Below are 23420 nucleotides of genomic sequence, written 5' to 3'. Positions count from 1 at the left end.
ACCCCTTGTCACCAGCTGCCCCAGTGGTGTGTCCACAGCTGGGTCTCTTCTCACCCTGGCTCCTCCTGTCTGGTTTCTCAGGATCTCAGAGGCAATGCTGAAGTGGGCATGCTGGATACTGACTGAGGAGGAGGATTCCTGAGCCCAGCTCATCTTTCATTCCTTTGTTTCTTCAATGGGTCTGTCAAAACACTGGGAAGAGTGGTTGGGGGAGGGATGTGGAGACACCAGAACCTCTGTGCCCCAGGGGACTGCTGAGTGGGCTGGCCTGGCTGCAGAAACCCTGGTTCCAGGGGTGGTGGCACATGACCTGTTGAAAGCCAATACCCTCAGTGCCAAGAGGGGAGAAAAGCATTCATTCAGGAATGCCTGTATGTGAGCCAGCATCCCTCTCCCACCTCTTCATCCTTTCCAAATGCCTTGGCCCAGCAGGTGGGGACAAGAGGTGATCCAGTGCCACCATAGTAGCGATGGCAGAGGCCCCATGACCTGATCCTGCTCCAAAGGTACCCCAGGAGCTTGGATGGTTTATTGAATAGTTTAGGTAGGGTCCTGCACTGTTGGTTACAAAAAATAATCCTGCAGGGTTATGCTGTAGAAATTAAAAATAAAAGTTGTATATTTTTTAAATACACAGCTCTTGTATTAAAAAAAAAAAAAGAAAAAAAAAAAACCAAAACAAAACAAGCATCTTGGTTTGTCGTAAACATCCGTGTAAGGAATGCGTTTGGTCCGGAGCAGAGGGCAGCACAGGAGAAAGCCACTGGGGTGTCAGGATCACGCTGGTGCTGTCAGGGAGCTGTGGGGATGGAGCTGCGTGCTGGAAGGCGGTGGGTCGTGGTCCCGCTGATGGAAGCCTGCGTCTGGCGGGGGCTGGAGAGAGCGATACCCCATGGGGTCAGGAGCTGGAGTGGTGAAAGTGCCTTGGGAACGCTTCCTAAAAATAGCTGGCTGCCTAAAATCACCGGCTCCCCCGCTGCAGCCCACAGCGACAGAGGGCATTGGGGACCACAACACCACTGGATGCATCCTGCAGGCTCTGACAGTCCCTGGGCATCCTGGGCGATGCTGGTGGCCCGGCTGTCCCCATGGCGAGAATTGGGCGATGCCATCATTGGCACATCCACGCCAGCCCGGTGCCCCGTGTACCCTCTCCGCACCCCAGCTGCCAAGCACCCCGGCACGGCGCACTTGCTTGCAGGGTTTTATTGGGAACAGCGTGGTGACATGCAGGGGCTTCACTGTCCCAGGGCTGGCTCCTCCCGGCCTGGCACTGGGCGTCTTTGGTCTACGGCAGCTGAGTCTTGTGCATTCGCAACAGTTTGTGCCAGGGCTTGTGGCTGCTCACCCTCAGTGCCTGTGCCAGCCTGCGGCTCCTCCAGCCCGGCACGGGGCCAGTCCTGCGGCGTGGCACCTACAGAGGTCACAGGTGCTGGTGTAAACATGGGGGGACCCTTGGTACCCCAATACCTGCTTTAGCAGGGAGGGGACCATCTCACCTTTAGCATCCGAGGTTGGTCCGGGCTCACCCTCCATCTCTGAGAGGGACTCGTGCTTGGTCCTGTGCCTGAGCACAGGCGAACGCCGCAGGCGCAGGGGAACAGTGCCCACTGGGGGAAACACAGCCCAGCTCCATGTTAGGGTGGGGCATAGTGGCCTGGCTCCTGCTGGAACTGATCCCAATGCCAAATTCCCTTTGGGAACTTCTCAGTGCAGCAGTGCCATTGTCTATCACCCACCAGCTGGGACAGGGACCATCACCACGCGCATGGAACGCCACCACCCACCTCTGCTGGTGTTGGGTGCAAGGAGGGGGTGGGGTCCCACTTCAGACCCAACTTACTTCCCAGCTCTGCCGGGCACTCGGGCTCCCTGAGCTGCTCCTCATGGACGGACAACGCTCGGCGGCCGGTCCCCCGTGGCGCTGCCAGCCGTGCCATCAGCCGGTTGTCTGGAAAAGCAATGGGGAGGTGCCATTGGAGGGGAGCCCACAGCACCCCCCTTGGCAGGCCCCATCAGCACCCGGCGCCGTATGCTTGGCTCCTTGCTGCCCTCCATTCCCAAGGGCTCCAAGAACAGGCCAGCAGTGGAATGAGGCACCCATGGGCAGCATCCCTACCTTCAGTATTGGGTGGTGTGGGCAGGGTGCCAGCACCCACCTCCCCACCATGGCTGACCCTCCGCGGCAGCGCCGCCGGCACGTTCCTGCCCAGCCGTGGCAGGCTGCTGCTCCAGCCCTCCCGGCCCCCGGGCTCCGGCAGCCCGCTGGGCTCTGCTAGGGTGAAGGAGCGCCGGGGCTGGTCGGAGCTGGTGGCCGGTGGCTCAGTGGGCAGCTGCCTTCCCAGGGCTTTCCAGGCTGGCCGGGACTCAGTGCTGGGCTCCATCGTGGTGGCCAGGCTGCGGAAGGGTGCGTCTGTGGGGCAGGCAGGATGGAGCTGTGGGTGTCCAGAAGTGACAGCCCCAGGGAATGGTTCTTGGTGCTGGGAACCAGCCTGCAGCCAGTCCAGGGACTGGGCAATGGGCTGGGTGTCCATCCGCCATCACCAGGGATGGGCACCCTCTTGAGGGTGGAATTCTGCCCATGTGCGTGTGCCCACCAGTCCCTGTTAGCTCCATTCCCCATGCTTGGTGCTAGGAGAGGGGATAAAGCCCTCTGTCCCAGGGGCTGCTGTGACCCCCAGCATGCACTGCTGACCTACCTGTGGACACAGAGTGTGTGCGGGCCTTCAGGGAGGGGGGTGAGTCTGCAGAGCTGTCCACGATGTCTCCTGCAAGCACAAGCCACTGGTCAGCATCAGTGAGCTGGGGTCTGCCCAGTGCCACCAGCACCCAGCAGGGGGAAGATGTAGTGGGACCCACAGCTGGGAGTCCATGGGGGCCTGCCCATGGCCACCCATGGGTGCCCAGCTGGGCAGGGGTCACGGTGGGGAGGGTGCAGCCCCTCACCATCTGAGCCGGCTTTCTTGATCTCGCTGTCTTTGCTCTGCAAGGGGAAAAAAAACTGGTGAGGGGGTGTCAGGGAGGCAGTGCCCACAGAGATGATGGGTGCAGAGGGCAGAGTGCTTCTGCCAGGCTCTGAGGTGGCTGCAGGGGATGGGTGCATGCGGGGAAAGGAGGGACAGACTGACAGACACCATGCAGTGCACAGGAATCCACCCCTTGCAGAGGGTTAGGTGACAGGGCAGAGGCCATGGGCAGTGGCAGCACAGAGCCGGGTGCTGCCAGTCACAGCAGGGAGATGTCCCCCACTCTTTGGACCACCATCTCCTACCACCCTGGAGGTGCAGGGTCCATCCCAAAAATGGAGCCAGTCCCCACCTGCTGCTTCTTGCTCTCAGCGGCCGGGCCCTTGGTGACGCCGATGCGATGGAGCATGACCTGCACGCGCTGCTCGAAGGAGCTGGACAACTCCCCCTCGCTCTTCTCCAGGTGCCTCTTCTGCAGGAGAGACACAGCCCTGCCAGGAACATGGACCCACCACAGCACCTATGGCACCCACACTCCTGCCTGCAGGGCACCCACATTCCCAACCCCAGGCATGCTGCCAGGAGATGGTGACACGGACACGACCCAGTGGGGATATCCCCAGACATCACTCCAGTGTCCCCGCACCCCCTGGTAACCCCACCAGCATCCAGGGTAGGAACAGCACCCACCAGGCGAGCTGAACAGCAGAGGTGGCTTGGTGACTGTGACAGTGCTTACCTTGTCGTGCCTGACCCCCAGCGCATCCTCGTCCTCCCCAGACAGCAAGATGAGCGACTGGGATTTGCCCTCCCGAGAGTACTTGGGGCGGATCCTTCGGGCAGAGTCAGGGGTCTGGCAGTGCTCAGGCTCTGTGTGGGGCTCAGCAGAGAGCCCCCCCTCCTCCGATTTACTCAGGGGCTTCCCTGACTCGCCCGCCTTGCTGGGGGCTCGTAAAATGTCACTGAGCATCGAGCGCCTGCTCCTGGGGGCGGTGGGACCACCCTCGGGCTCCTTCTCACACCTCGAGCCCCGGCTGGATTTGGGTTTCTTGAAGGCAAAAAAATTCCCGATTTTCTTCTTGAGGGTGCGGGAGCCAGAGGGAGCCATAGGGGCTGATCCCGGGCAGATCTCTGGAGTCGTGGGGCTGGGGAGAGATGAAGCATTGGAAAAGGTGAGCTCCAGGTTGCCAAGAGGTAAGGGATCAGTTTTTTCTCCCTGCCCACCTGAAAGGGATGAATCCAGACCCTGGACACACCACCTGAGATGGCAGTGTCCTGGCCAGGGCACCCATTCCCAGCATGGCTCCCATGGGTGCTGCATCATTGCCTCCCTGCTGCAGAACAGACTACATGGCCACATCCTGCACACCATGGCTGCCATCCCATTCCTCTTCCCCCAGCTTTGCCCTTGGTGATATCCCTGGGTGTGCTGCTTTCCCCAGCATCCCTTTCACACTGGGACCAGCAGCGTTTGCAGGGAGGCTGCTGAAACCCCGGGGACGGGTGTGTGCTGGGCAGGTGAGGGGCCCTGAGCTCCCCCAGGCTTACGGCAGTGTTTCTGTGATGAGCCTCTTGGCAAAGAAGTCCTCCAGCCCCTCGTCCACGCGGGTGATGCTCCTGTCCTCGCTGTTCTCGCAGGCCACGGGCTGCACCTGTGAGTGGCAGTTGCTGTCAGCCCAGCACGGGGCAAAGGTGCCCCCAGGCACGAAGATGTGTCACCCACCCCTGGGCATGAACAAGTGGGTGCCCCTGCAGGATGGGTGCTGGCACCCTCCATCTCATTCCCAGCATTAAAGCCAAACCATGGTGCTATCAGCTGCATCCCAGCTCTGATCCTGCTCCCTCCCTTGAGCACTGGGAGCTCCAGGCAGCCCCAGGCTCCTTCCAACCCCTTGCCCAGCACAGTGGCTGAGGTATGGCACTCGAACTGTGGGAGAAGCCTTTGGCAGGGATGCTTCTTCCACCTGAGCTCCAAGAAACAGATCCCTGTGCTGCTGGTGGTGATGGAGCAGGTGACCTGCAGGGACCCACATCTGCATCCTTCAGATGCTTCAAGTCCAACCTTGGAGTGCCAGCACGGCCTGAATGAGAGCCACCTGCTCTATCCCCATAACAAAGTGGCCCATGCCACAGCCAAGCCTTCCTCCATGGCACCTTCCTCTCCCTGGCATGTGGCACCGCATCAGTGGCTTCCTATCGATGAGAGGGAGGCGCTTCCCCATCGGTGGCATTTCAATCCATAATGACTTTTCATTACGGCTGGATTGATGCTGCTCAGGAGCCGTTCCAGCCAGCTGAGATCTGCTCTCCCTGTCACATCATATCCATCAAAGCCTGTCCTTGCTCAAGCCTTGGCCCACCCCGGGTGCCAGGAGTGCCTGTCCCACTGCAGGGTGATGGTCCCCTGGCCCTGCCAACCTCCAGCACCCACCCTGCCCATGGGACACAGCTCCTGCCTCCCCTCCGGCCCCATGCCAGCCCTGATCCCACCATGATCCAAGCAAGCATCACCACAGCCGTTCAAGACAGGGCTTTCCAGCAAGTGAGAGGATCCAGCTGCATCACGGTGGCATGGGGATGAGGTGATGCCAGCAGGATCCAGCCCCAGGGACAGTGACGGAGCTGGACTCGCCACTGACTGCACCCAAAAGTTACTTTTCCTTTGGGAAGGGGGTTGCAAAGGCAGGATCCCCATCCAGTCGCCTGTTGGATGGGGGGAGCACGACCCACCTCATCACGGCTGGCAGAGCCCCACCAGCATCACCGGGGGCTGTGGTGGCCGCCAGTGCTTCAGGGATGATGGATTTTGGATACAGGGGAGCAAATGGAGCTCAGGAGGAGGGAGGCAGCTGGAGCCATTGCCGAACACATCGCTGGTCCTCTGCACCCAAACTCTGCAGGTTTTTTCATTCCTCCCCTGGCTCCCACCGCTCAGCATCTCCCAGTGGGGAGCAGAAAAGAGGATGGATGATTCCCCTTGCCCCCCCCCCCCCCAGCCCCCTTGCCCATCCTTTCAGGCTGCCCCCCTCCGAGGAGGAGGCTCCGGCAGCAGCTGAAATGCAGAATAATAAACCCGCCGCGTCTTTGCGCATCTCATTTTCCTGCCTCGCAACAAATACTGACCGCAATAATTCACCCAAGTGGGAAAAAAAAAGGGAAAACCACACCGAATACACCCCACCTCCCCCGGCAGCCGTGCCCCCCTTACATTCGGCTTGCTGGGCGGCTGCTTGTGCCGGCGGTTGGGCCGGGGCCTGGCTTTGGTGCAATGCTCCAGCTTCTCGCCGGCGGTCGGCAGGTCCATAAGGAATCCGGTGGCGGTGGCAGGCTGCGTGGCGGGGAGCGAGCGCTCGCAGGCTCAGCATCCTTTGTGGAGGCAGGGCGTGCCGGCGGCGCGGCGGGGGCTGAGTGACGGCGGCGCCCGGTGAGCTCGGAGCCCGCTGGCGTCTCGACCCGCTGCCGGCTCCAGCTCCGAGACACCTACGAGAGGCGAGAGTGTCCCTGTTGACACCCGGGCCTCGCCAGGCCTCCCCATCATCATCATCATCATCATCACCATCATCATCACCGACGCCGTCACCTTCGCCCACGCGTGGAGGGTCAGCGGGGCGCTGGCTCCGCCGCGGGGAGGAGAGCGCGGCCGTGCCCGCCAGGAGCGTGCGTGGCGGCTTTGCGGCGCAGCCCGGGATGGATCCTGCCACCGCCGCCGGAGGGTTGCGTGCAGGGGATGCTGTGGGGGGATTGCGGGGGGATGCTCAGGCGGGGCCGAACCGAGCCCCGCAGCCAGCCCCGAGACCTGCAGCAGGCAGCAGTGGTACGGCAGGAGCCCTGCCAGCGCTGGCCCGGCCAGCAGCACTCACAAACACACTCGTTTTGCTCTGCAGGCAGCTCCTCACCCTGCCACGTACCCTCTGGATGGGCGGCAGGGTGCTGCGGGGCTCAGGGACATCGGGGTCCCCTGGGGACACAGGGGTGCTGGGTGCTGGTCTGCACGAGCTCTGCTTTAGCCAAAGCACAGCCACCCATCAGCAGCTCATTGTCTGTGCCCCCCACTGAGATTCACCCCCCTCCCAGGCATGCAGGGCTCTGGGGGCAGCACCAGCAGCAAGGGAAACCCACGGGCAGCATCTTCTCCCCGAGGCTGGTGGGTGAGTGGGTGATGTCTATGCCCAGGGTGAACCCTGGGATGGCTGTGGGAGATGTCACGGCACCCACAGTCACAGACAAACCTCCCACCCCTGCCTGGCTGTGTGGGGAGGGAGTTCAGGGCATTTACCCTTCTGCCCGAGGGCACTGAGCCAGCTGAGACCCAAAACCAGCACAAGAGCAAGGTCAAGGTGAGCATCCCCCACAGACCCCAATCACAGCACTGGGAGAGGCTCTCTGAAGAGTCCAGATCCTGCTGCCCTCAGCCCGTGGCATCAACATGGGGGGCTCTGACCGCGAGGTCCCCAGGTGGCCACTGCGAGCCCCCCGCCCCTGCCATGCCCTGTGGAGGCAGCGCAGCCCACAGTGAGCCGCAGCAGAGGGACAGTTCCACGGTGACCTTACTTCTCACAGTTGCTGTGGGCCGAATGCTCCTGAAATGCTTGTTTCTCCTCCGCAGGGCCATCTTGTACTGCAGGGAGAGAGGCACGGTGGCAGCTCCAGCATGGACAAGCTGGCTGTGCCAAGAGGTATCCCACGGCAGCAGGAGCCAGCCAGGCTTTGCCCAGTGATGGCTGCAATCCCTCCTTCACCCCTAGGCTCCCAGGGATGCACCTCCTCATCTTGTCCCAGCTCCAAAACTACCCATGGTGCTGGATTGGATAGTTCCCCATCCAGGACCATGCATGGCACTGGATCCCAGGTCCCAAAGCAGCAACAGTAGGACAAGGTACAAGCAGCTGGGCCGCCACAAGGACACGCTCCCGGTGCCAGCAGCGTGGCCTGGCAGGCTAATGGTCCCATTTCCCAGCGCTAATTGCCTTAGCACTGCTCTGGGGGGTGCTGGGGGGTGCGTGCACTGGAGAGGCCGCGGCGTTAAGCCCGGCATCATCCGGTAAGGCGGATAAAGGGCAGTTATACCGCAGGCATCACGCGGCCGCAGCGGGTCCGGACCCTACCTCCTCTGCAGCAAGGTCCGGAGGATTCCTGCCCCTCGCCAGCGCGGTGGCATCGTCCTCAGCCGACTCCGGCAGCAGCACCAGGAGGTCGAGCCCCTGCTTGGAGAGGCTCTCTGCCTAAAACCATTAGGAAGCACTTAAATTATCCCAGGGGCTGAAGCGTGCTTGGCTGCCCTCTGTGCTCTGTGCTGCTCTGCTCCCTACCCACGGCTGGGATTTGTGAGCGGATTTAGGCCTGATTAGCCTGCGTCCAGCCCAGCGCAGCTGCCCTGTTGCAGGAGTGGCCGGTGCCTGGCGTCACCCCAGCAGCCCCCACCACACGGCAGCAGCACTGGGACTTTGCTCAGATGTTGCTGTGACCGCACGGGAAGAGGATTGCCTGGGAGGAAAACCAGCCTGCGTGGGAATTGCCCTGCTTCCCAGACTGCAAATCCATGGTCACAGCATAGGCACCCAGGTACCTGGAAAATGCTGGGGTACCCAGACTCCCCATTCTGCATCCCAGCCCCACATCCCCCTCCCACAGGTGCTGGCAGCCCCCAGCACTCACCAGTTTGTACTGGGCGATGGTCAGGTCTCCCAGCACGGCATCCACAATGCAATCAGCCACAGCAGCCGTGACGGACAGCTTGATTTCACTGGGAGCAGAAAGACGGCTCTCAGGGCCAGCACCCACCAGCCCTGCAAGCCATGGGGCCACCTCCCAAGGGAGAGCCTTGCTGAGGAGGTGGATGCTTGGCTGTGGCACCCAGAGAGGCACCTGGGACATGCCCATGTGCTGCAGCTCGCTGGGTCTGTGCTGCCAGAGCAGGAATGGGATAGGCACTGGCTGGGATGGAGAACGCCAAATGCATCCCCTTGCTGATGGTCAGCACTCCCTCTGCCAGCCAAAGGGATGTGCCCACAGGAACATCACCCCATGGGTCTCCCTAGCACCCCAGGGACAGATCCAAACTGGATCCAAGCTCGTGCAGGAAGCAAAGCCACAGCTGGAAAAACACAGCAGCAGGGCCCAGCACACCACTATTACCACAGTGTGGGGAGAGGAGAAGTTGGTAGGGAGCCCCCAGAATGCTCCTCTGGCCTCATGGGTCAGTGCCAGTGGCTGAGTGAGAAGGAAGAACAGCACATCACCCACTTCAGCTTGCTGAAGACATCAGTGACCATCTGGTCCAGGACAGCGCTGAGGCTGAGGTGGTCCTGGAGGCAGATCCTCTCCGACATGGCATTGACCAGCTGGTCCCTGACCCCGCTCTTCTGCACCACAGCTGGGCACAGGCCGTGCGCTGTGTCCAGCACCGCCTGCATGATTGCCTGAGGTTTGGGGAGGAAAGTGGAAGTTTCAGTGTCTTTTCTATCAGGATTCACATGATTTTCAGTAGACACCATCCCCCTTATCCTTATGGGCAAGGCTGATGAACACCCCGTGCTGTCCATGGGTGCCCACCTGGATTTCCCGGCTGCAGGTCTGTGATGCTTCCTCCATGAGACACTCCAGCTTGTGCTGCAGCTTGCCGTTCTGGTACGGGGTGTTTCCTGCCTCATACAAGAGCGGCAGGATCTGGAAGAGAGACGGTGTGGATCATCCCATGTCACCTCATCTTCCCTTCCCATACTTCCATGCACACCCTGCGCCCATGGCTGCCCCATGGAAGAGCATCACCTGCACCAGCTGGGCCAGGTTTGGCCATCTTTTGGCTTTGCTGGGCCAGGTTTGGGCATCCTCATCCCTCAGAATCCCTGTGTCCCCTCAATTTCTCCCCACCACCCACTGACTCTCCTTCCCCTCTTGCACCCCACTACGTTGCTGCCTGCATCGGCGAGATCCTTACCCAACCCTTTCACCACCTTTCCAACGTTAGTACTGTCTTCTTAAATCCTATCTCTGCCAGATTAAGTAACCAGGCGGGTGCCAGAGAGTTGGGGAAAAGGGGAAAGGAGATGGTTTGAAGATAAGTAGAGGAGGAGGTGGAAAAAGTGCAGTGGGGAGAGAGAACCGAGACCAAGAAGATCAAACCAGGTCTGACAGAGCCAGGAGCTGCCAAGCCAACACAGTGGATTTTGTCATGGGCTGATGGAGCATTCTCATTGCTGGGGCAGGATGAAGGTGCTGCAGGGAGGGACCCTCAGGGATTCAGGGAGGTTTCTCACCAGTGTGGGCATCTGTGGGTTGCAGGGTGTGCTCACAGCTGGAGCACCCATCTCTCCCAAGGAGGGACGTGTGAGCATGGGATGCCAGAGGAAAAGGGGGTTGTAACCCCTGTGGGGGGTGTGCACAGCTGTGTGTCTCTGGGACAAGGGGACTAAGAACACTTTGATCTTTGTTCTAGAAGGGAATTCAGAAATTCTCAGCTGTTCTTTAACATTTGCAAGTGCTCAGTGGTGTGCATCCGTTGCATTGACATTCTGGAATTCCCTGGCTGCTGGTTAATGATGTCATTAACTAATCAATGCCCCGCTTCGATCCCGAATGGACTCCGGGTGAGCTGAGGGGGTTTCCCACGAAGTGGACTCACGCTGACAGAGAGGTTGGCATTCCTGATGGCCTCCTCAGCGCAGAGGATGTCGGTCTCCACCTCCCTCCCCGTGCAGGTGCTCAGGATGTCGACGTGCTTCTGCACACTCAGGCAGATCTCATTCACCATCTGGAGCACAGAGAGGCTGCGTCATGTGCCGACGCTGGAGCAGCACTGCCAGTTCCCCTCCTTGCTGTGACTTTCCCAGAGAAGAGTGTGCTCAGAGGGGGAACGGGCAGGTTCCAGCCTCCCAGAGCATCCCTGCCTAATAATCAGGGATGCCACATGGCTGGGATTTGCTGGCAAGAGTGCACAGGGGGTAGGAACACACTGTATAGGTTAGCATAGCAGCAAGTTATCTCAGCAGTGCATATGCATGAAATGCATGGATGCAGTTAGCAGGATTCCAGGAGATCTGCTTTCCATCCGCCCCCACCCTCACCACAGAACCATGAAATGGTGTGGGTTGGAAGGGATCTTAAACATCCTCCCATTCCAACCCCCCTGCCATGGTCAGGGACACCTTCCACTAGACCAGGTTGCTCCAAGCTCAACCTTGAACACTTGAACTTTCAGAGATTTGGCGTCCACAATTTCTCTGAGCAACCTGTCCCATCCCTCCAATCTGCTCTGCCTACTCAGGAAAGGTTAAAAGGGTGTTTTGCTGCTTGGAAGAGCTCACATGAGCACGCCAGGGTTGTTTGGGGCAGGGGAGGAGCAGCCCCATGCAGTAATTTGTCCATCAAACCTGTTCGGAAGAGGTGGTGAGGATGCCCTGCTGCAGCCGGAAGGTCTGCGCCGGCAGCGTCTGCCGCAGCTGGTTTCTCGTCAGACAGGATTGGAGCTGCAAAGGCAAGAGGCCATGAGCAGTGATGGTGGCACCTGGCCCTGCATCCCCCAACCCACATCCCCCCACCTTGTGCACGGCCTCCTCCGTCCTCTCGGGGTTGCTGCGATAGGCCTGTGCCACGTCGCTCATCGGCAGCGGCATCGACTTGAGCGTGTAATTCCTGTGAGGCACAGTGGGGTGAGCAGGTGCTGCTGCACCCAGGGTTCATCCCCCCTCTTCATGTCCCCGCAGACATGACACAGGTTCAGAGCCCACCCAACGGCAGCCTGGACGTTGTCCCGAGGTCCAGCCCTGGAGAAAGGGATGGCCAAACTCTGGGCATAGCAAACCCTGATGGGATGGCAGTGACCACCTGCCCAGGCTTTCCATGTGTCCCTCTTTCTTCAGACCTCCGGAGATCTGCACAACCAAACACCAGACCTGGAGGTGGGTGTGCTCAGCAGGTGAACAGCCTCTACCCATCTGTCATGGGCAGGGAGGAGAGGAACATCACATCACTGCCACCAGCAGCTCCCCCTGTGCTCACTGGGGGCTCCTTGGGTGACATGAGGCCGTGCTGGTTGGGATGCAGAGCCCAGGGGAGTCCCTGAGGTTGGTAATGGAGGTGCCATCACCAGATGGGTGTCAGGTTGCTTTGCTGGCTGCAGGACCAGAGTTGTGGACCAACTCCCTTGGGACATGCAAGGCCTTGCTGTTCAAGGGTTAAAAAGGTCCTGGGGACAGTGACATGCTGATGACAGAGGCTCTTTTGCATGGCAGTAGCAAGCCAGGAGGATCAAGAGGCTCCTTCCTTACCTCTCCAAAGCTTGAGCCACCTCCAGCAGCCCGTGAGCAGTTGTGTTGTTCCTGTCCCAAACCACGGTTCTGCAAAAAGAAGGACGTGGGTGAGCCCTGCCCACACCCACACTGCCCTGAGGTGGGTGCTGGCAAGAGTCAGCCCAAGGCTGACCCCAGGCACCAGAGAGCCTAAAAATGGGGTTAAAAATTATGATTTTCAGTATCCAAAATCTAAACTTGGACTTTGCAGGGAGCTGTAAATTAGGTGGGTGCCTGGAGGGAGTGAAGGACTGGAAGGACATTCAGGCACCATCCTGCAGGCAGGGACAGATGTCTCCCAGAGGAACAGCCCGGGCTGAACACCATTCCCTGTCCTCTGCAGACACCACTGCTTTGGCTTTGTGTACACAGTGTGGTCCAAAATGGCATTTTAGGAACTGATGGCAGAGCATGAGGCAAGGGCAGTGACTGCAAAGGTCTGTCTGCAGCATGCTGGGCTGTGCATGAGCCTGGAAAAGAGCTGGTAAGCACCAGGGCAGGCATTGAACTGCTCTCTTGCCCTTCACGTGTCCCCTGCCAGCACTGCCAGATGACTGCCATGGGTGCACAATACAGTCATAGCATCCAACCATGTACGAGGAGTGGTCCAGGAGCACATCCATGGCTGCCAGGAGCCTTGACAAGCCTCCTTTGATGGCACCAGCATCACAACCATCATATCAGGGCCACCTGGCACAGGGTCACCCACAGCATATTACAGAGCTGCTGCTACCTGAGCTTGGTGTTGATCTGCAGGGCCTTGGCGAGCATCTTGGCCCCCGTGTCCCCCATGGCGTTGCCGCTGATGTCCAGGGAGATGAGGCTGGTGTTACTGCCCAGGGCACTCAGCAGGACATTGGTTCCCAGTTTGAGGCGTGATTCAGCCACAGACAGTGACTGGAGAGGCTAGAAAAAGGACAAGGAGGGGGCCAGGTGGCCAGGACACATGTCAAGGTACACGTCACCCTTCAGATACAGCCTCCATCCCTGTCCAGCAGCCTCTGGGATGGTGCTGGTTTTGGAGAGACCAAGTGATGCTGAACCCCAAGAAACAGGAAGGCAATGAGTGCTTAGGCAACAGGCTGGATTTAGCTCAGATGCCTGGCAGGCAGCGAGGAGAAAAGAGAGGTTTTTGGGAAAGCTGTGCTGAATCCAGGTTACACCAAGTGTCTCCTCCATGCCTTTAGCCAGACACAGGTTCCCGTTTTCCCAGATGAATGGGAACAGCTCCCACTTCTCTGTCTGAGCATCTGCTTCAGACTGAGGAAAATAAAAGCAGAAGGACTTGAATGGCAGTGGGAGAGAGGGAGGATTGCTCCCAGGCTGTGCGGGAGGGATCCGGATGGCACCCCAGCATGGAGACTGCACAGAGGTGGCAGAGGGTGACCAGGAGCACGGATGGGATGGTTGGGGTGGCCGAGGGCAAGCTGGACTCACACAATCCTCCTCCTGGGTGAGCTGGACAATGCGGTGCAGGACATCCAGTAGACCTTCCCTGTGGGAGAGATGGTGTGTGTAGGGGTTACTTGTGCATGCCCTGGGGCCACAGATGCAGCTGGCAGAGCTCTGTCCTCCCTCCCACTCTTGCCTGGGCTATGACCCGTCTCTGACTCTGCACCAGGTGCTGGCAATGGTGCCCCTTCCTGTTGTGTTGGAGCAGCCAGGGTGGGCAGGCAATCCCTACCAGCCCATGGGCTTTTGATGGGGAGAGAGAGTCACGGTGGGTGCACCATTCCAGGATGGCTCCCAGCCTGGGTGCTGCTGCTTTGCACTCACTTGGATTTGATATTGAAGTTCTTCCCCAGGGAGACGTGCCTGATGGATTTGCTTCTGCCAATGGAGAGCACCAGTGTCACCATGTCGGGGTCAAAGCCTGCAGGAGATGGGAGACTCCCACCAAGATGCTCCAACAAATCCACAGAGCTGGCACCAAGGTGGCCCCTCGCAGGAGACCTGCAGAGCCACCAAGCTGCCACAGTGGGATGTTGGAGATGCTCAGGGAAGATCCTGAGCATCTTCCTCCCTTCCTGGCTTCCCCAAGGAGACAGAAGACCTGTGCAGACCTGGGGTCCCTGGGAAGTGAAATTTCTAGGTGAAATTAACAACTGGCAGAGGTGATGTTTGTCATGATTAGGATCACTTGCCCATGGCTTTGGAAGCCACAGCAGGACCAGGTTGGCAGCAGAGGCTGCAAACACCTGCAGAGTGGTGGGAAGAGTTTCTGCCCAGGGAACCCCTTTCAGTGCTTCAAACCCTGAGCCAGCGACACGAGACCACTTCAGATTCAGTGAACTGAAGAGGACTGTACCAACAAAGGTATGAAATAAGAGATTTTGGCAAGTCCTGAGGCAGGAGGGCATAAAGAAATCACCTGACTCCCTGTGCTGGGTGAGTGGACATGATGGTCCAAGAGATGGAGGAGATCTTCTCCAGGCTGGGAAAAAGCAACCTACCATTGTCAGACAAGTCCAGGTCACTGATGGAGCTGGCATCGGGGATGAGATCCTGGATGACTTGGGCCCCTGCTGACCTCAGCTTGGAAGAAACAGCAAGACATCAGTACAAGAGGAGGCAGCGAGCCCTGCAAACGAGATCCTGCTCTCGGGGAGGTCAGACAGGGCACGGACCTGCCCGCACTGCCACAGTGCCAGGGGTGGTGGCATGGCCAGAGGGGTGGTGCCCATGGCTGCTGGACCCTCACCTCACAGCTGCTAAGATCCAGGTGCAGGTCACTGATGTGACTGTTGTCTGCCAGCCCTTGCAGCAATGCCCTGGAAAAGTCACCAAAGCCCCCCCATCAGTGCAAGAAATGGGGGCACCAGCACCTGCCATGGGGAACCCCCAGCGCTCCAGGCAGTGGAAGTGGGATGCTGGAGAAGGCATCCTTCCCAGAGCTCTGCCTCTCACAGCCCCTTCTATCCATCCTCCCCTGGGCTGGCCTCCCCAGGCTATGCTCACCCCTAATCCATTCCCCTCAGCCCAACCTCACCTTACGACGTCGGCTGGCAGCTTGGTACCTGCCAGGGAGATGTGCCTGAGGGAGCAGGCCTGGCTGAAAAACTCCTTGATGTCAGGGGAGATGGTTTTCACCCTCCTGAGAAGGATGGGCACAACATGGATCATCTGCCACCCAGGACCAGCCACCCCCTGGGTGCCACACCCCCCTCACGCCATCCCAGGGCTTACTTGTGGGAGTACACGTTTTTGGAGAGATCCAGGTGGATGAGGCTGGTGTGGGATCCGTGGAGCAGGGCTCCAAAGAGCTGCCAGGGTGGGGATGTGAGCCATGTGGAGGGGGACCCAGAGGCGCTGCAGCCCCTCACAAAGCCCGAGGATGGAGGGGGACTGAGGGCAGGGCTCACTGCATGGTACTCACAGCATCCAAAGGACAGTCTGTGCCAGCCAGGCTGAGGTGGGAGAGTGAGTGGCAGTGGCGGAGGAGGCTCTGCAGGTTCTGTGAGCAGAGGGTGCTCAGCAGCTTTGCCCCTGAATCCCACCCAGCACCCTGCAGCCCTGGAATCCCAGCTCCAGCCTGTCTCCTCCCTCCTGCTGAGCACAGGGTGAATCCTGCGCACAGGAACCCACTCTCTCATGGGATACATCCTTGCTCCAGATGGCATCTCCCACACTCCCACAAGGGGAAGTCCCCAGGGTGTCCCCATCTGCTCCCAGGCAGGCAGGGGGGAGTTGCAGCCATGATGTCCCCATCCCTGGGGTGCTGCAGGGCAGGGCACAGGCCAGAGGAGACCCAAGCCATCCAAACCACACTGGGGACAGAGTCTGAGTGATGTCACCCCATAACAGCACGTGAACTCACACTGATGTCATCCCCAGCCAGCGTGCCAGGGTTTCCAGAGAGGTCCAAGTGCCGGAGGGAGAATCCAATGGCTTTGTTATCTGTGAGGGCCTTGCATAACGTGCTCATCCCTGCTCGAAGAGAGTGGGAGAGAGGGATGGCTACAGGCCCCCCGCCCTGGGGAGAGCCGTGGAGCAGAGCAAAGGAACTTCCCTCCAGCTGGGGCAGCAGGACATCGCATCCACAAAGATGCCTTTTCCAGGGTGTCCTTGCAGCCCCTCCAGTCACTCCTTTTGTGGAGGGGGGCAAGGGCACCTGGGCTGTACCTTTGGCTGTGAGCATTGTCCTGGCCAAGCTGAGGCTCTGCAAACCCTTGGGACTCTTCTCCATGTGCCGGCTGAAGGCAATGACCCCTGATGAGAGCAGAGAGCCCTGAATGGCTGTGCAGGCACAGCTGGGTGCCCATCCCACCCTGTGCTGCAGCCTCCAGGACAGGAGGCAGCTGCTGGTGGGATCTGAACATCAGTTTTTGTGGGTGTAAACTCATCCCAGCCCAGGATTTGAGTACCTCTGTCTTCCAGCTGGTTGCCAGCAAGGTTGATGGTGTGCAGGACGGAGTCGGGATGGCTGCTGAGCACCTGGGCCATCCTCTGCACAAAGTCACTGTGGGGAGAAGGGTCACCCATCTGAGCAAGGTTTGGACACCTCCAGGAAACACAGCCACCAACCCTGTAGACTTACAGACCATGCCACCAGGCTGCCAAGACCCAGCTCATTGCTGCCTTACACCACCTTCACTTACGCTTTCAACCCACTGTTCTCCAGCACCAGCTCCTCCAATGTCACCGATTTGCTGAGCATGTAGAGCAGCTGCTCTGAAATCTCCTGATTCTGGCAGGGAAGAAGAAAGCCTTTCTAGGAACCCGGCTACCTCCGGTGCACCCAGAGCCACGGCACCGGCACTCACCAGCCTGAAGTCCTTGCAGGAGAGCTTGGTGAACCACAGGTTGAAGGACAAAGCAGCGACACTCAGCGCCACATCCCTGCAGCATGAGAGGGATGAGAGAGTCAAGGGCCAGGATGAGCCAAGGCTGGTCCCAAATGGGTGACCCAAAACACCCAGCTGGGGGCTATCCCAAGACATCCAGCCCCAGGGTGCCCCAAGATACCTGGAGTGCCCCAAGACACCCAGGATGCCAGAGCACACCCATCCCGTGGTGGCCCAACACATCCAAACCCGAGGTGTTCCAACTGACCGAACCCTGGGATGCTCCAAGACACCCACCCTCAATGTGCCCCAACATAACGTTCAACAGAACAGGACTGGGGACTGTGGCTTTAAAGCAACCCACAGGTACCGATCATCTTCCCCAGATTATTCCCTTGGGGAAAATAAAATGAATCAAAATATTTGCATGCTTCTATCTAAACCTCAGGGTTTTAAACTCTTTTTAACTCTGGGCTCTCATGTGAGCAACACCACAGGTTTTGCTTGAATGGAAACAAGTTTCTTTTTTACTTCCTCATCCAAAGAAATCTCTAAAACCGTCTCCTTTTTGGCCAGCTGAACACAGATCCCCTGTTCCCCAAAACACTCAACCCAGAACTTTGACTTGCTGCAGCCCAGCCTGGCTGTTGCCTCCCCTGACAGCTGAGCCCTTGCTCCATCTTTCTTGGGATGGAGACATGGCTGAGCCCCACAGGGAGAATGCCAGGCACAGCTGGAGCTCAGGGCCCCACTGTCAGATTATAATTAGGTGATAACAAGGCTATAACAGATCTCTGGGGGGGCTGGTAGGGAGCAGTGCAAGTTTCGGGGTGGAGAGCGGCACCGGCTGCTTTGCATAGGGAAACACCTGACAGCCACGAGCTGCGAGAAGCGGCCGTGACGTTGGGTTTTCAGCCCCATAAACAGCTCCCAGGCTGATCTAAGAGTTAAAAATGAACAGAGAGGCTGCCTGGACTCTCAGCTGCTGCCCCATGGGACAGGGCACAGCATGTTTGGTGTGGGCGAGTGTCAGGCTGCAGATGTGGCACCCCTGGAGCATGTAAGCTATAAAAGCTTCCAACATGGACAGAAGAGCGTGTTGGGCCCCCTAGTAGGGACAGGGAGAATGAGGGTGAGTGCTGGAGTGGCATGGGACACTGCAGGCAGCACGGCTGGGGGACTCACCGGCTCTCCAGGTGGCTGAAGTCCAGCAGGTTGAACTCCCGGCAGTCCTGGCTGTGATAAATGTTGTCCACATCCTTCCCAGAAGGATGGACACATGGATCAGGCTCAGCACTGAGTCCTGGGGAGGGCTCAGGTGCCTGGTGCTGCTGGAGGGAGCTGAGCCCATGGGGCCTCCCTTCTGGGGAATCCCTTGCCTAAACCCCAAGTCCAAAACCTTCCCCAGTGCTCTGGCTGGCAGGGGACATGTCCCAGCTTGGTGGGACAGATTGGTGGGTCTTGGACAACTTCTGCAGGGAATGGTCAGAAGGCAACGCACCCCAGGCTGGTGGGAGCGAGGTGTGGGGAGAGGGGGCTGGGATCAGTGTCCAGAGGAAGGGGGGACAGCAGGTCCTGCTATGGCTGGGTCCCAGCAGGATTCTCCTCTACTAGGACACCCAGCAAGATTTCCAGGGGCTCTCCTTAGGTCACAGTCTGGGAAACAACCTGGCCCAAGACACCCCTCTCCCACCTGCACTTTGATTCCAGCCCACCAAGGAGCAGGGGGCACTCAAGCCAGGCGAAGCTGCAGTTCCCAGATCTGGGCTGCCCCAGCCACAGCAGCTCCATGAGGCACCCACGAGCACCCTGGTTCCCTGCACACCAAGTGACACACTGCCACTGCCTGCACGCAGGGGATGGACCAGCTTACCCACTGGATCTCCTCACGGAAGGCAAAGCCATTGTAGTCACACAGAGCAGCGTAGGTCTCTGAAAACCCCCCTGCGAAGAGAAGGCAGTCTTGGGGGCAGACCTTCCCATGGGAACACGGAGGAGAACTTGGGGAGAGTGGGAAACAGGAGAGGGATGACAGGGACTCAGAAGGGATGCTGAGGGCTCCCCCTTCCCTCCTCAAAGGGGAGAGAGATCTACTGTCAGCCCCAAAATGGTGGCTTTGGCTTGCTTTGCTTGATCTGTGTGGGTACCAGGCCAGGCACATTGCTGTGGTGATAATGGAGGTATCCTGCTCCAGACCAGGCTACAGGAAAAGCTCCTGGCTCTGCAGTGGTGCCATATGAGGTGGGTAGAAGCATCCACAGCTACAGGTTCTCACAGGTAGATACAGAGCATCATTGCCCACTGTCCTGCTCCTTTCTGGGGAGCTACCTCCCCTCAAACCTGCTCCTGCCCCGTGGGATGGGGTGGGCTGGTGGACAGCAGACCCCAGTAGCAGGGCTCCATCTGATCAAAGCCACCACGGGTGCCCTGCCAGCAGAGTGGGGGCAGTCAGCAGAGCTGGTGTTGATGGATGCAGGGCTGGAATAGTCCCCAGGGTGCTCCAGCCCTCCTGGTCCTGCCTGAGGGAGGTTATGGCAGGACTTACCACAAGGCCCAGGGTTGCTCTGCAGCATTTCCTCCAGTGAGTCTGTGATCTGCTGGATCCTCTCATACAGGCTGGGGGGGCAGTTCTTGAGCAGCGTCCTGGGGAGGGAGCAGAGGGGTGTGTCAGGATGGGCCAGGAGAGCATCCCCACCACTTTATGCTTAGCTACAACCCTTGTGTGTAGGGTGGGTAAAAATATTCAATCAGGGAGCAGGGTCTCACCTCCATCCATGTGTTTTACTCCTGCTAAAAGCACTGTTGTGCACCCATCCTATATTTGGGATTTTCTAGCTGCAGGTGTCCTGGTTCACGGCAGGTGGGTTGGAACTAGATGATGCTTACGGTTTGTTCCAACCCAAACCCTTCCAGGATTCTATGATTTGGGGCTTTTCTGGGCAAAGGGGTTGCTCTGGTACCTACACAACCACCCCTGGGGAGCAGAAGACCCTTACCCAAGGGATGAGTCTGGAAAGACTTTCTTAAGTGACATGGTGACATGGATAACAACTTGCTCCAAATCATCCAAGGACATGAACCGGAAGGCATAAGACGCTGCATCTGTTTCTATGACAACCTGCAGGGTCCAAAGGACGAGAGATGCCTGAGTGAGCTGGCAGCACACAGCGTCCCCAAGCCCCGAGACATGATGGTGACAGCCATCAGCTCCTCACTGCCAACCCAGTTGGAGCACCATAAGCGCAGGGAATGCTGTGAGCACCAGGAATTTAGGATAAAATACATTTGTGTGCCAGAATAAGGCATAAACCTCCTGAAAATTCAGCTTAAGCTGATGCAGAGGCAGCCCAATGCAGTGGGGTGAGAACAGCCTTGTCTCTGCCTGCCACAGCTGGAGGATGGAGGTTTCCTCCCTAAATTTTTTTAATCGAGGTTTGGGGCTTTTTTAGCTTATGGTTCCTACCAGGAAAAAAAAAAATCCCATGGCAACATGCTCCCTGATTTAATTACACACTGATTGAGGCGTGGGAGCAAGATGACAATTATCTGCTGGCATCGCGCGAGGATGGTGCTTCCGCCAGTGCCCAGGGCTGTGGAGGCAGGAGAGCGTGGGACTGCCTGCACATTAACAATCCCTGGGCTTTCCACATCGCGGTCAGATGTCTTGCCCTCCTCCACCCTGAGGTTTCAACCCCCTGCACCCTTCTGTCTCTGCCCAGCTCCTTCAGTTCTCTCCCGGAGCTCAGCCACGCAGCCTGCTGAGCAGCAGAAACCCCGTGTGGAGGCTGAGGCCATGGTGGCTGATGATGCTTTAACAAGAAAAAGCCAGACAGGGGGTTAGCAAGGACCAGACAAGAGGTTAGCAAGGACCACAGCCTTGTTTCGGTCAATATGTCCAAGCCTTGATATCCAGATCCTCTCTTCCACGGTTCCCACTGCCACATCTGCCCTAGGTGCCTGCCTCTCTCTAAGAGGATTAACGGGGTTTAAAACACCCTCCTGCTAAATTTGTCTTCACCTTGGTAAGCCTGCAGCCGTTTGTCACCTTGTCCCTGCGGAGTGCGAGGTGCCATGCCCAGGCACTGTCTGTGGATGCCAGAGGGGAACAAGTGCAGGCACCCACCCAGCACCCCTGGGTGCCTCCCTGCACATCCAGCTCCGGAGCAGAACCTCTCATGAGGCCGTAAGAGGATTTCTTTAGAGGAGGAACAGGGACAAGTTCCCTGTGGAGCTCTCAGGGATCAACCCTGAGGTGACTCTCAATGTGCAGTGGGGGACCAGAACACCCCCAGACCCTGTGGTGGGCTCCGGACCAGGGTTTGCCATGGGGCAGCGGGAAGAAGGTGAAGTAATGCCCAGGTTGTGTTTGTCCCAGTTGCTGGTGCCACTCACCACACTGGGCTCTTGGACCGTCATCTCCCTCACCTCCAGGAAGCTGAAGCTGCTGTGAACCTGTGGGTCAGAGGAGTAGGATCAGCCCAAGTGCTGATGGAGAAAGGAAACCCAAGGGTTAACATCAACTCCCACACTTCCCCATGCCTCAAATAGTGCTTGGCCTTGGCCCCACCCTCCACCACCCTCCAAACAAGACCCCCTCCCCTTCCCCCCATTCCTTTCCTCATCCTGCTCTTGAGGGCTTCCCAGACCCAGTGGCCCAGGTGACTCGTGGGTCACTCACCTCGGTGCCCCAAGCCCCGCCAGGAACCACAGGGCTGCACCATGGCACAGGGTCCCCACACTTACCCTCACTTGCAGCATCACAGGCAGCACATAGGCTCGCCAGGGTGTCAGGACCTAGGCAAGGTGTGACAAGGGACCATGGTGACATGGGAGTCACCCCTGTCCCTCACTGCAGCTGTGAAACAGCTTCCCGGGGAAACCAGGAAAGTGGGAACCAGGCTGGACTTTGCACATACCAAGATAAAGTCGTCATACTTGGATTTCACCTGCAGCTGGATGCTCAGCACCAGGAGCACCTTCTTTGTCCCCAGGAAGGCGGTGATGCCCTCTGAAAAGACCAATGTCCGCATCAAATGAGGTGGCTGAAGTCACCTTGGTCCTCTCCCACATGCCCTGCTGCCCTCGGGGATACCGTCCCCACCTGAACCATCTCTCCCTCCACACCTGACAGTCAGACCCTGGTTGCTCTCTGACAAACCACACACTTCACCAGCTGTGAGTCCTCTTTGCTGCTCAGGTGATGCTCAGGTGATGCACCCACCTCCCCAAATTCTGCCACAGCCTCAAACCAAGCACAGGGCTTTGGGGTCTCTGGTTCACACTGCCTGTGCTGCCTCACCCACTGGAGGTGGCACTAAGTGACAAGAGAGTCCTGATTTCTCTTACTTCCTGTCCAAATTTACCACTGGGGAGCAACTGGTCACAAGTCCATCCTCTCCACAGAGCAGCCAGGGTGGTCACATGTGCCAACCTCCCCAAGTTCACAGACGGGTCACTCCCACGGTCACTGGGCCACTGTGAGCATTGCTCCTGCCTTGAGCACCACCTCCCTGCCTGCCTGATTCATGCCTCTCACTGGGAGAAACAGAACCAAAACCACAGCTGTCCATCACTGTGCAGAGCAAACCAGGCTCTCACAATGACACCGAGCCCTGCGGGTCCAGGGTCTTGAGCCACGTGTCTCTAGGGTCCCATCCTGGTAGAGCCAGGACCTGAGGCTGTGGGGACACGGCGACTCAGCTCCTTCCCACCTCACTGCAAGCCTCGGTGGGGCTGATGAGGCTGAAGGACCCCGAGATGTCTGTGGCCTTCTGCTTTTTCAATCAGCCAAGAGGCGGCTATGAGCAGTGGTACTTCACAGCCCCCCATGCTGAGCTGCAGGCTGTGCCTTCCTGGGGAGCTGCCGGGGACCCCCCAAATGGCCAGAGCAACCCCAGCCCATGGGACTGAGCAGCACCAAGCTGCACCCACAAACCTGGCAGCTTGAGCTGTGCAGAATCCCATCCTTGAGGAGCCAGGTTGTCTGGGGATGCTCTTGGTCCAAGCTCCATCCTCAGGCAAATGAATTTTGTGGACAAGAAGAAACCCCAGACACTGCTTGGACCCCCCTGAACCTCAGCTGCTGCTGCTGAGGGAGCCAAAAGCAGCTCTGCCAACCCCAGCGAGGCAAATTGGGGCCAAGCAGGCCCCGTACGGGTGCTTTCCATGTGGCAGCGATGCCCCGGCAGCGCGGCGGCGGGCGATGCTTACCTTGCAGCTCAGCAGGGATCCCTCCCGGGGACGCAGCCATGATTGGGACCACGGGGTCACCTGCCCGGGTATGCGGGTGTCAGGGCAGCATCCTTGGGCGCCGCGGGAAAGGCACCCTGCCGGGAGGAAGCGCTGAGGTTACCAACCGGCAGCGCCACCGCCTCGGTGCCTCC

The 23420-nt window shown here is 58.8% G+C and overlaps 2 protein-coding genes across 2 annotated transcripts in view; one reads left to right on the top strand and one right to left on the bottom strand.

Annotated features, from left to right (window-relative positions):
- The window catches only part of LOC104691766, a 7598-nt gene extending 6966 nt beyond the window's left edge, over positions 1-632 (top strand). The window contains exon 15 of the mRNA XM_039558590.1: positions 82-632. Coding sequence (XP_039414524.1) covers positions 82-142 — 61 coding nt within the window. The 3' untranslated portion in view covers positions 143-632. The remainder of the gene's footprint in view (positions 1-81) is intronic.
- CARMIL2 (capping protein regulator and myosin 1 linker 2) lies at positions 488-23420 on the bottom strand. Its single transcript, XM_039558272.1, is given in 42 exon segments — positions 488-1414; positions 1500-1610; positions 1844-1951; positions 2120-2413; positions 2700-2768; positions 2947-2983; positions 3319-3438; positions 3706-4111; positions 4515-4618; positions 6175-6314; positions 6317-6368; positions 6370-6446; positions 7518-7584; positions 8072-8188; positions 8622-8709; positions 9210-9385; positions 9519-9632; positions 10588-10716; positions 11336-11431; positions 11504-11597; positions 12233-12301; positions 12987-13159; positions 13691-13748; positions 14030-14126; positions 14707-14788; positions 14955-15024; positions 15243-15347; positions 15440-15516; positions 15630-15707; positions 16071-16180; positions 16376-16462; positions 16618-16712; positions 16852-16940; positions 17017-17092; positions 18223-18296; positions 18911-18981; positions 19583-19680; positions 20034-20155; positions 21430-21489; positions 21781-21831; positions 21954-22045; positions 23248-23420. Coding segments are annotated over 42 exon segments (4449 nt in total). The 5' UTR covers positions 23288-23420; the 3' UTR covers positions 488-1238.

Source organism: Corvus cornix, chromosome 11 (genome assembly GCF_000738735.6).
Source record: "Corvus cornix cornix isolate S_Up_H32 chromosome 11, ASM73873v5, whole genome shotgun sequence".
NCBI classification, from domain to species: Eukaryota; Metazoa; Chordata; class Aves; order Passeriformes; family Corvidae; genus Corvus; species Corvus cornix.
The sequence above is the reverse complement of the archived record's forward strand: the minus strand, read 5'-3'. Positions and strand labels throughout refer to the sequence as shown.